General features: G+C 29.6%; 1 protein-coding gene across 1 annotated transcript; it reads left to right on the top strand.

Annotated features, from left to right (window-relative positions):
- Positions 1-1158: 1158 nt before the first annotated feature.
- On the top strand, positions 1159-2156 carry LOC123297988. The gene is made up of 2 exons (XM_044879834.1): positions 1159-1203; positions 1406-2156. Exons 1-2 carry the CDS (start codon positions 1159-1161, stop codon positions 2129-2131), a joined length of 771 nt encoding a protein of 256 aa, XP_044735769.1. The 3' UTR covers positions 2132-2156.
- Positions 2157-12858: the final 10702 nt, after the last annotated feature.

The following is a 12858-nucleotide window of genomic DNA, read 5'->3' as shown; positions in this document are numbered from 1 at the left end:
AAACTATTTAAGTTAAAGTTAAAACCTTAATAAATTATTTAAAATAAAAAAAAGTCCGTTGTGCCCGACTAATTAAGAATGTATGAACACGGAAGTGGAGACAAAAATTAAAACTTGACAATATAAGACGAAAAGTAAGAACAAAATTTTTCGATATCGGAAATAATTTTCAAAATATCGAAAATTGAAAATTTTGTTTAATTATTTAGCTTTCGATAATTCGAAAACCAAGGCAGATATCGAAAAATTTTATTTTTTTTCGACTACTTTCATAAATTTATAACAAAATTCATCATCAAAGTTGAAAATAAGATACAAAAATTTCAACTACAAGTCTAAACATGTCTTGGCGCTCGTACTACCTTAATATTCGTAAAAATCAAGGGTGGATTTACCACACAAACCAATACAAAATTTGAATGGAATTTTATAGAGAGCTATGGATAATTTTTTAATTATACTAATATGAGATAGTTGAGAAATTCTGAAAGATAAATAGTATACTAAACGAAGCAACGAAGCCTTAAGTCGTTAATCATATATTTAATCGAAAAAAGTCTAGGGAAGTATCGATTAAAGTTTCCAAACACTAGACACCATTTTCTTATTTTTTTTTGTCATTATGACTTATACGATACCCCATTTATTGAAAATCAATCTTTAATAAATGAAGAGTAAAAGTGTGTATAAGTGACATCTCACATCAGTACAAATTAATGACGTTCAATCTCGCAACAAAAGTTTATTAAATATGTTTCTACCATAAGAATTCCATTATGCCTAGAACAAATGTCGGCTAGAAAAGTATAATAAAAGTATTTAGGTATAGTGCTTAGGAATCTCGATTAAAAGATAAAAATATATATTGATCTAGAACAAAGCGTTTTTTATTTACGGTATTTCCGGTTGTCTGAGACAATAACAACTACATTTATATAATTCTTTTTGTTCAATTATTTTACCATAAAAAAATTAATAAAAAGTAAAAAAAAAAACAATCAAACATCAAACACACAGAAATATTGACTTCCACATAAATAAAACAATATTTGTACAACGCAGATAATATAACTACGTATATAAATCGTTGTGTTATATTATAATTTACATCAGAATACTGATAGATATACAATAAAAATATTATTCAAAATTTTCAAAATGAAATCGCTTACAACAAGTATTTTTGTTATTCTTACATTAACGGTTTGTTATTTACAATTTTAATAACGAAAATTTGATTAAATAAATTAATTTCTACATTATTAAATTTTCAATATTGATTTTGAAACTACGAAATAGGACTTTAAACATTTAACTTTGAAATAACGTCAAACGTGTCCTTGAATTTTGTACTCTTAACACACAATATTTTCTATAAGATAATTTAAGTTTCTTTTGTTTGTAGATATTGGGAGTTAATTCATCAGGATTAACAAACTCTGCGCGATTAAGTTCAGCAGGATTAGCCGCTGGTTCACGTGGTCTCAGCAATGTAGCCCAATCTGCTGTGGCGGCAGCAGCCACTTCAATTGTTGGTACCCTTGATGTTGCCGCACCTGCTCTTGCGAGCGCTATCAGCGCAGCTTGCGCGAAAGCTACAGCTGATGTACAAGCTGCTGCAACCAAAGAAAAAGCTGCAATTGATGCTGCATTAGCGGCAATGAAAGGTGGTTTTTTACAAATTGAAGGATGTATAGAAATTAGTGTAAATGCAGCTGAAGCAGCTAAAGCGTTAACATCGAGTGTTAAAACAAGATTAGTTTCTGCAATTGATGGGGGTGCAGAAAAAATTCAAGGAGATGTAGCAGCTGGCGTTGCAAGTCTAAATGTTGCCTTACAAGCAGCGAAAGAAAAAACTATTGCTGATGCACTTGAAGGTGCTGAAGCAAAACGAGCTGCTATCCAAGAAGCTGTACAATCTTTAGTAATGAATATGAGACGTGAAGCATTTGATGGTATTGGATACAACGCAATAGTTGCTGATGGTGCAGCCATAAATGATGTACTTGCTAGCCGTGCAACTGTAATGGGGAGTAACTTAAGAGCTGGTCGGAGAATAGCTGGTGTTCAAGCATTACCACTTGCAGGACTTGGTGCATCAATGGGAATGGCATCCCATGCTATACCTTAAAGCGATTTTTTTTAAATAATTTATGTTATTATATGTGTAACTTACCTTTCTTTAATAAAATAATTAAAAAATATAAGTTTGTCAGTCTTAAATTCTTTGACTCAAGATCCAGAATAAAACTAACCATTTTTTACTGAACAGAACAAGATAACAATAAGAAATATATAAGTTATAAAAGATAATTTCATTTTTTTATTCTATTTATTAAATAAAATATAGTTTTTTTACACAATGTCATTTGAATTGACCATATCAGTTTAAAACAACAGTTGAAATAAACTTCACAAATCTTAGAAACACTTAAAATGTTGAATTGAATTTATGGGCGTAACTATTTAGTTTACCTAGGCCTGATCAGCCACTAAAAGGGTAAAAACAGATGTAAATAAACTAATATACATAATATCATATTAGGAACAGTAAATTTTTTATTTCAAATTGGTACACATTCAAAACAGTTGCATAATGGTGTGAACTATCTCTTGTAACTGCACTAACGTTCTGTAAGGATTAACATAACAATTAAAATAATTCTTAGTATTGTTAACAAAAAACATCCACACAGACACAAATTTTGTTTTGACATTTAATTTAGATAAAGCGTCAATATCGAGTCTGCCGACGGACATATTGAAAAGCAGTTATATTTAATTATTGATATGGAAAAAATGTTAAATAAAAATCTGTGAAATCAAAACTAAATATGAGATAATGATATAAAAATACGTTTATAATTAATTGAATATACTAATAAAATAAGCTATAAATCAGTAGGAAGCTATATATTTTAAAATTAAAACATTCAAACGTAATTAAAAATTATGATCGGAAACGGCTATAAGATAAAAAAAAGTGTGTAATAATTTTTATATTTAGTGTAACACGTATTAAAGCGATTGAAGTTAAAAATTTAAGTTATTGTAAAATTTCAATTTAAACAGTGTGGTCAACTTGAAAACAAAAATTAAAAAAATACATAAATAATCTTTGTGAATTTTTATTTATGTACATATTAGGTCATTTACAATATTTTATTGTTGTTTATTGGTATGACATCGGGTTATAAAATATGTTTTTATATATTTATCTTAGCGGTGAGTACATTATTTTACGTGTTATTCTACGTCTCTGTGAGGTCAGTGGGGGAGGTACATTTTAAACGGGTCATTTATTATCCCTTTAAGTATTTATAAACTTAAAACGAAGGTGCTGGCTCATATTGACAAACATAAACTGAAAATAAATAAAGCATGTGCGGATTTACGAATTTACCGCCCATAGGCAGGCATCAAAGTGCCGCCTTTTTTCAAACAAAAATCTGTTTTATTTATTTGAAAAATTGAAAAATATTGAATATAATAAATGAAATAACTTTTTAATCATAAGTAAGGTTTACAAAACAAAAAAACAATTCATTTTTCAATTATTTCAATGTACATTTTTATGCCAGACTTTTTCAACAGCAAATGTATCGATGATTTTGTTCAGATCAACTTGTAGCAAAGTTTCAACTTCAATACACATTAAAGCCAAAATACATATTCACACAAAATTGACTAAAATTGAAAAAAATTCACATTTATACATTTTTATAAAACAAAAAAATTTTTAATAATTTGCCTACGCATAAATCCGCCCCTGACTATGAGGTATTTTTAAACCAGCTTATACCATTTCATTGAGATTCAAAAAATTATTGAATATACCTACCTACCGTTTTATTAATTAAACTACTCTAAATTTTAACATCTATTCAACGGATTGAATTAAATATTAACATTCTTTTATGATATAATTCATGATAATTTTCGAAAATTTTGTACGATATTTGTTCTTCAAATACATAGGTACTTAGGTTTCTTAATAACGATCACCAACCTATTTTGCTATGTGCGTGCATTCATAGGAAAACAGAATGTTAATTTTAAAATTAATAGAAAATTGAAGGTTTTTTTGAAATGCGGTTGAAAGTTTATATAATTATTAACTGGTTGAAGTTTCAAGTATGGTTATCTTAACTTAAAATTCAACGAAATGAATTCGAGAAAAGTATTTTTTTTCTTAAATCATTAAAAGTTTTATATTAACTTCTTTTTTTTTATTTGTCTAAAAACAAGTCTCATAAAGTGTAGGTACGTCCTTAAAAAAATTGCGAAAGTTTGTCAATATTCATACTTTCATTTAGCAAAATATAAATAAATAAATATAAGTGTTTCAAAAAACAAATTGAAAATTTAAATTAGAGTTAATTAAACAAAAGCAACAAGGGAAACAAAATAACCGTTCGAAGGAAAAAGTTGCAAACGGCAATAACATAAAAACAGCTATCAGGTTAAATAGAAAACACAACTAAATTACTCTGCATTAGTGAACAGACCAAATCAAAATAAATTACAGATGAACCGATTTCCTGTTCAATTATGCACGTTCTACAAAATAACCGAATGCGGTCTAAAAATTTAAACTTTACAAAGAATTTCCATAGTTATATATACACTCAACTTTATTAAAAAAGTTTTGTGTTTATATTCTTCTCTGTTTAAAAAAAAGTAGAGTTATTATTACTAAATGTACTAATAATAAAGCAAGGACAGGGTCTTTTAAAGTTTTGGTTTAAGAGATTTGCAAAGAAACTAATAAAGCACTTATATTAACATTAAATGAATAGGACTTCTTTATGCTATCGAGAATTATAATCTACGGAAAATTATGAGTCAATCTTTGCCTCAGTAATTTTTTAATATAATGCCCTTGTTTCCATCATAACGGGTAATTTTCGTACGGTCGATAATAATAACCGAATGTCCGTTATTTCATATAAACTGAGGATAAAGTGAAAATCTCTACTTAAAATGACTAACACTAAATATAAAATAACAAATCAAAGCATACTAATGTGTGAAATATGTTTTTTTAGATATTCGTTAAATCATCATCCACCAGCTATGTTTATAGCAGGAATTCAACACACAAAGTCATAAATTACAGCACTATAGAAAAAGAAACAAATGAAACAAGTGAGAATCAAGCTTTGATAAAAGATGACACTGCATGTGAAGATAAAACGGCCATTGAAAATGATGAAGAAAAAGATTTTAACGAAATGGACACAAATTTAATAGACGATGAAACGGCAATATTGCCTATGAACAAATTGGGCAAATATTTCATAGAAGATGAAGTGATAAAAATACTAGAAAACAATTTAGAAGTAGTAATCATACTTTCTAATATAAATACAGGAAATCCGTTGACAGAACCAGAAAAAGCCAAATTAATAACATCGTTCATAATACCAGTTTACGCAATGTATTTCAATTACAATACTCCTGAAATTATTGAAATATTGACAATATTAGAACCAACATTATACAAAACAAATTTAACTTCAAATATAAATGCTAATATTATAATACAAGAAATTGATATAATTTTTAAAAAGAATCCACACATACTTCAAACACTAGAAAAAATTCAATTAAATGAAATGCTATCAACCGAGGACCGAAAAGAAATAATAGTTGGCTTCATCATACCTCTTTGCAAGGCAATTAGTCCAAATCGTCCAAGTGATTTGCATTTAAAACTAAATGAATTAATCAAAAATAAACTTTTAGAAAGGAGTGCCGCAAAGGAAACACTCTTGGATGAACTTGTGAAGATTCTGGTACCAAATGTTTCGATTCGTAATAGAAATGCACTAACAGCAGTAGATAAAAGAAAATTAATTGATGATCATGTATTATCAACGGTCGATACTCATGATCACATAGGGCTAGAAACATCTGCAGTAACAAGAAATACTCGAATTACCGATATTGAAACGGAAGAATTGATCATTATTTTGAAAGAAAATCCAATATTAATTAACATTTTAAAGAAAATTAATTTAGATGAAGCATTAAGCGCGAATGAGAAAAGAATTTTACTCGAAAGACTGATTGTCCCATTAAATATTATCGATACTGAATCAAAAATAGTGAATGTATTAACACCATTAAAGCCAGAAATTTTAACAGTTAATCATCGAAATGGAAGATTAAGTAGCGCAACTGTTGATATCGTCGATATTGATGTTAAAATCGAAGAAATTCGAATTATACTTAAAAAGAATCCAAACTTACTTCGAATTTTAACAAAAATTCAATTAAATGAAGCATTAACAGCTGAAGAACGAAAAGAATTAGCAGTTGACCTGGTTGAGCCTCTTTGCCAGGGAAATAGCCCAAGCCGTCCAAGTGATTTGCATTTAACACTAAATGAATTAATCAAAAATAAACTTTTAGAAAGGAGTGCCGCAAAGGAAACACTCTTGGATGAACTTGTGAAGATTCTGGTACCAAATGTTTCGATTCGTAATAGAAATGCACTAACAGCAGTAGATAAAAGAAAATTAATTGATGATCATGTATTATCAACGGTCAATACTCATGATCACATAGGGCTAGAAACATCTGCAGTAACAAGAAATACTCGAATTACCGATATTGAAACGGAAGAATTGATCATTATTTTGAAAGAAAATCCAATATTAATTAACATTTTAAAGAAAATTAATTTAGATGAAGCATTAAGCGCGAATGAGAAAAGAATTTTACTCGAAAGACTGATTGTCCCATTAAATATTATCGATACTGAATCAAAAATAGTGAATGTATTAACACCATTAAGGCCAGAAATTTTAACAGTTAATCATCGAAATGGAAGATTAAGTAGCGCAACTGTTGATATCGTCGATATTGATGTTAAAATCGAAGAAATTCGAATTATACTTAAAAAGAATCCAAACTTACTTCGAATTTTAACAAAAATTCAATTAAATGAAGCATTAACAGCTGAAGAACGAAAAGAATTAGCAGTTGATCTGGTTGAGCCTCTTTGCCAGGGAAATATCCCAAGTCGTCCAAGTGATTTGCATTTAACACTAAATGAATTAATCAAAAATAAACTTTTAGAAAGGAGTGCCGCAAAGGAAACACTCTTGGATGAACTTGTGAAGATTCTGGTACCAAATGTTTCGATTCGTAATAGAAATGCACTAACAGCAGTAGATAAAAGAAAATTAATTGATGATAATGTATTATCAACGGTCAATACTCATGATCACATAGGGCTAGAAACATCTGCAGTAACAAGAAATACTCGAATTACCGATATTGAAACGGAAGAATTGATCATTATTTTGAAAGAAAATCCAATATTAATTAACATTTTAAAGAAAATTAATTTAGATGAAGCATTAAGCGCGAATGAGAAAAGAATTTTACTCGAAAGACTGATTGTCCCATTAAATATTATCGATACTGAATCAAAAATAGTGAATGTATTAACACCATTAAGGCCAGAAATTTTAACAGTTAATCATCGAAATGGAAGATTAAGTAGCGCAACTGCTGATATCGTCGATATTGATGTTAAAATCGAAGAAATTCGAATTATACTTAAAAAGAATCCAAACTTACTTCGAATTTTAACAAAAATTCAATTAAATGAAGCATTAACAGCTGAAGAACGAAAAGAATTAGCAGTTGATCTGGTTGAGCCTCTTTGCCAGGGAAATAGCCCAAGTCGTCCAAGTGATTTGCATTTAACACTAAATGAATTAATCAAAAATAAACTTTTAGAAAGGAGTGCCGCAAAGGAAACACTCTTGGATGAACTTGTGAAGATTCTGGTACCAAATGTTTCGATTCGTAATAGAAATGCACTAACAGCAGTAGATAAAAGAAAATTAATTGATGATCATGTATTATCAACGGTCAATACTCATGATCACATAGGGCTAGAAACATCTGCAGTAACAAGAAATACTCGAATTACCGATATTGAAACGGAAGAATTGATCATTATTTTGAAAGAAAATCCAATATTAATTAACATTTTAAAGAAAATTAATTTAGATGAAGCATTAAGCGCGAATGAGAAAAGAATTTTACTCGAAAGACTGATTGTCCCATTAAATATTATCGAAACTGAATCAAAAATAGTGAATGTATTAACACCATTAAGGCCAGAAATTTTAACAGTTAATCATCGAAATGGAAGATTAAGTAGCGCAACTGCTGATATCGTCGATATTGATGTTAAAATCGAAGAAATTCGAATTATACTTAAAAAGAACCCAAACTTACTTCGAATTTTAACAAAAATTCAATTAAATGAAGCATTAACAGCTGAAGAACGAAAAGAATTAGCAGTTGATCTAGTTGAGCCTCTTTGCCAGGGAAATAGCCCAAGTCGTCCAAGTGATTTGCATTTAACACTAAATGAATTAATCAAAAATAAACTTTTAGAAAGGAGTGCCGCAAAGGAAACACTCTTGGATGAACTTGTGAAGATTCTGGTACCAAATGTTTCGATTCGTAATAGAAATGCACTAACAGCAGTAGATAAAAGAAAATTAATTGATGATCATGTATTATCAACGGTCAATACTCATGATCACATGGGGCTAGAAACATCTGCAGTAACAAGAAATACTCGAATTACCGATATTGAAACGGAAGAATTGATCATTATTTTGAAAGAAAATCCAATATTAATTAACATTTTAAAGAAAATTAATTTAGATGAAGCATTAAGCGCGAATGAGAAAAGAATTTTACTCGAAAGACTGATTGTCCCATTAAATATTATCGATACTGAATCAAAAATAGTGAATGTATTAACACCATTAAGGCCAGAAATTTTAACAGTTAATCATCGAAATGGAAGATTAAGTAGCGCAACTGTTGATATCGTCGATATTGATGTTAAAATCGAAGAAATTCGAATTATACTTAAAAAGAATCCAAACTTACTTCGAATTTTAACAAAAATTCAATTAAATGAAGCATTAACAGCTGAAGAACGAAAAGAATTAGCAGTTGACCTGGTTGAGCCTCTTTGCCAGGGAAATAGCCCAAGCCGTCCAAGTGATTTGCATTTAACACTAAATGAATTAATCAAAAATAAACTTTTAGAAAGGAGTGCCGCAAAGGAAACACTCTTGGATGAACTTGTGAAGATTCTGGTACCAAATGTTTCGATTCGTAATAGAAATGCACTAACAGCAGTAGATAAAAGAAAATTAATTGATGATCATGTATTATCAACGGTCAATACTCATGATCACATAGGGCTAGAAACATCTGCAGTAACAAGAAATACTCGAATTACCGATATTGAAACGGAAGAATTGATCATTATTTTGAAAGAAAATCCAATATTAATTAACATTTTAAAGAAAATTAATTTAGATGAAGCATTAAGCGCGAATGAGAAAAGAATTTTACTCGAAAGACTGATTGTCCCATTAAATATTATCGATACTGAATCAAAAATAGTGAATGTATTAACACCATTAAGGCCAGAAATTTTAACAGTTAATCATCGAAATGGAAGATTAAGTAGCGCAACTGTTGATATCGTCGATATTGATGTTAAAATCGAAGAAATTCGAATTATACTTAAAAAGAATCCAAACTTACTTCGAATTTTAACAAAAATTCAATTAAATGAAGCATTAACAGCTGAAGAACGAAAAGAATTAGCAGTTGATCTGGTTGAGCCTCTTTGTCAGGGAAATAGCCCAAGTCGTCCAAGTGATTTGCATTTAACACTAAATGAATTAATCAAAAATAAACTTTTAGAAAGGAGTGCCGCAAAGGAAACACTCTTGGATGAACTTGTGAAGATTCTGGTACCAAATGTTTCGATTCGTAATAGAAATGCACTAACAGCAGTAGATAAAAGAAAATTAATTGATGATAATGTATTATCAACGGTCAATACTCATGATCACATAGGGCTAGAAACATCTGCAGTAACAAGAAATACTCGAATTACCGATATTGAAACGGAAGAATTGATCATTATTTTGAAAGAAAATCCAATATTAATTAACATTTTAAAGAAAATTAATTTAGATGAAGCATTAAGCGCGAATGAGAAAAGAATTTTACTCGAAAGACTGATTGTCCCATTAAATATTATCGATACTGAATCAAAAATAGTGAATGTATTAACACCATTAAGGCCAGAAATTTTAACAGTTAATCATCGAAATGGAAGATTAAGTAGCGCAACTGCTGATATCGTCGATATTGATGTTAAAATCGAAGAAATTCGAATTATACTTAAAAAGAATCCAAACTTACTTCGAATTTTAACAAAAATTCAATTAAATGAAGCATTAACAGCTGAAGAACGAAAAGAATTAGCAGTTGATCTGGTTGAGCCTCTTTGCCAGGGAAATAGCCCAAGTCGTCCAAGTGATTTGCATTTAACACTAAATGAATTAATCAAAAATAAACTTTTAGAAAGGAGTGCCGCAAAGGAAACACTCTTGGATGAACTTGTGAAGATTCTGGTACCAAATGTTTCGATTCGTAATAGAAATGCACTAACAGCAGTAGATAAAAGAAAATTAATTGATGATCATGTATTATCAACGGTCAATACTCATGATCACATAGGGCTAGAAACATCTGCAGTAACAAGAAATACTCGAATTACCGATATTGAAACGGAAGAATTGATCATTATTTTGAAAGAAAATCCAATATTAATTAACATTTTAAAGAAAATTAATTTAGATGAAGCATTAAGCGCGAATGAGAAAAGAATTTTACTCGAAAGACTGATTGTCCCATTAAATATTATCGATACTGAATCAAAAATAGTGAATGTATTAACACCATTAAGGCCAGAAATTTTAACAGTTAATCATCGAAATGGAAGATTAAGTAGCGCAACTGTTGATGTCGTCGATATTGATGTTAAAATCGAAGAAATTCGAATTATACTTAAAAAGAATCCAAACTTACTTCGAATTTTAACAAAAATTCAATTAAATGAAGCATTAACAGCTGAAGAACGAAAAGAATTAGCAGTTGATCTGGTTGAGCCTCTTTGCCAGGGAAATAGCCCAAGTCGTCCAAGTGATTTGCATTTAACACTAAATGAATTAATCAAAAATAAACTTTTAGAAAGGAGTGCCGCAAAGGAAACACTCTTGGATGAACTTGTGAAGATTCTGGTACCAAATGTTTCGATTCGTAATAGAAATGCACTAACAGCAGTAGATAAAAGAAAATTAATTGATGATCATGTATTATCAACGGTCAATACTCATGATCACATAGGGCTAGAAACATCTGCAGTAACAAGAAATACTCGAATTACCGATATTGAAACGGAAGAATTGATCATTATTTTGAAAGAAAATCCAATATTAATTAACATTTTAAAGAAAATTAATTTAGATGAAGCATTAAGCGCGAATGAGAAAAGAATTTTACTCGAAAGACTGATTGTCCCATTAAATATTATCGATACTGAATCAAAAATAGTGAATGTATTAACACCATTAAGGCCAGAAATTTTAACAGTTAATCATCGAAATGGAAGATTAAGTAGCGCAACTGTTGATATCGTCGATATTGATGTTAAAATCGAAGAAATTCGAATTATACTTAAAAAGAATCCAAACTTACTTCGAATTTTAACAAAAATTCAATTAAATGAAGCATTAACAGCTGAAGAACGAAAAGAATTAGCAGTTGATCTGGTTGAGCCTCTTTGCCAGGGAAATAGCCCAAGTCGTCCAAGTGATTTGCATTTAACACTAAATGAATTAATCAAAAATAAACTTTTAGAAAGGAGTGCCGCAAAGGAAACACTCTTGGATGAACTTGTGAAGATTCTGGTACCAAATGTTTCGATTCGTAATAGAAATGCACTAACAGCAGTAGATAAAAGAAAATTAATTGATGATCATGTATTATCAACGGTCAATACTCATGATCACATAGGGCTAGAAACATCTGCAGTAACAAGAAATACTCGAATTACCGATATTGAAACGGAAGAATTGATCATTATTTTGAAAGAAAATCCAATATTAATTAACGTTTTAAAGAAAATTAATTTAGATGAAGCATTAAGCGCGAATGAGAAAAGAATTTTACTCGAAAGACTGATTGTCCCATTAAATATTATCGATACTGAATCAAAAATAGTGAATGTATTAACACCATTAAGGCCAGAAATTTTAACAGTTAATCATCGAAATGGAAGATTAAGTAGCGCAACTGCTGATATCGTCGATATTGATGTTAAAATCGAAGAAATTCGAATTATACTTAAAAAGAATCCAAACTTACTTCGAATTTTAACAAAAATTCAATTAAATGAAGCATTAACAGCTGAAGAACGAAAAGAATTAGCAGTTGATCTGGTTGAGCCTCTTTGCCAGGGAAATAGCCCAAGTCGTCCAAGTGATTTGCATTTAACACTAAATGAATTAATCAAAAATAAACTTTTAGAAAGGAGTGCCGCAAAGGAAACACTCTTGGATGAACTTGTGAAGATTCTGGTACCAAATGTTTCGATTCGTAATAGAAATGCACTAACAGCAGTAGATAAAAGAAAATTAATTGATGATCATGTATTATCAACGGTCAATACTCATGATCACATAGGGCTAGAAACATCTGCAGTAACAAGAAATACTCGAATTACCGATATTGAAACGGAAGAATTGATCATTATTTTGAAAGAAAATCCAGTATTAATTAACATTTTAAAGAAAATTAATTTAGATGAAGCATTAAGCGCGAATGAGAAAAGAATTTTACTCGAAAGACTGATTGTCCCATTAAATATTATCGATACTGAATCAAAAATAGTGAATGTATTAACACCATTAAGGCCAGAAATTTTAACAGTTAATCATCGAAATGGAA

The sequence above is a fragment of the Chrysoperla carnea genome, chromosome 4, assembly GCF_905475395.1.
Source record: "Chrysoperla carnea chromosome 4, inChrCarn1.1, whole genome shotgun sequence".
In the NCBI taxonomy this organism is placed as follows: Eukaryota; Metazoa; Arthropoda; class Insecta; order Neuroptera; family Chrysopidae; genus Chrysoperla; species Chrysoperla carnea.
The sequence above is the reverse complement of the archived record's forward strand: the minus strand, read 5'-3'. Positions and strand labels throughout refer to the sequence as shown.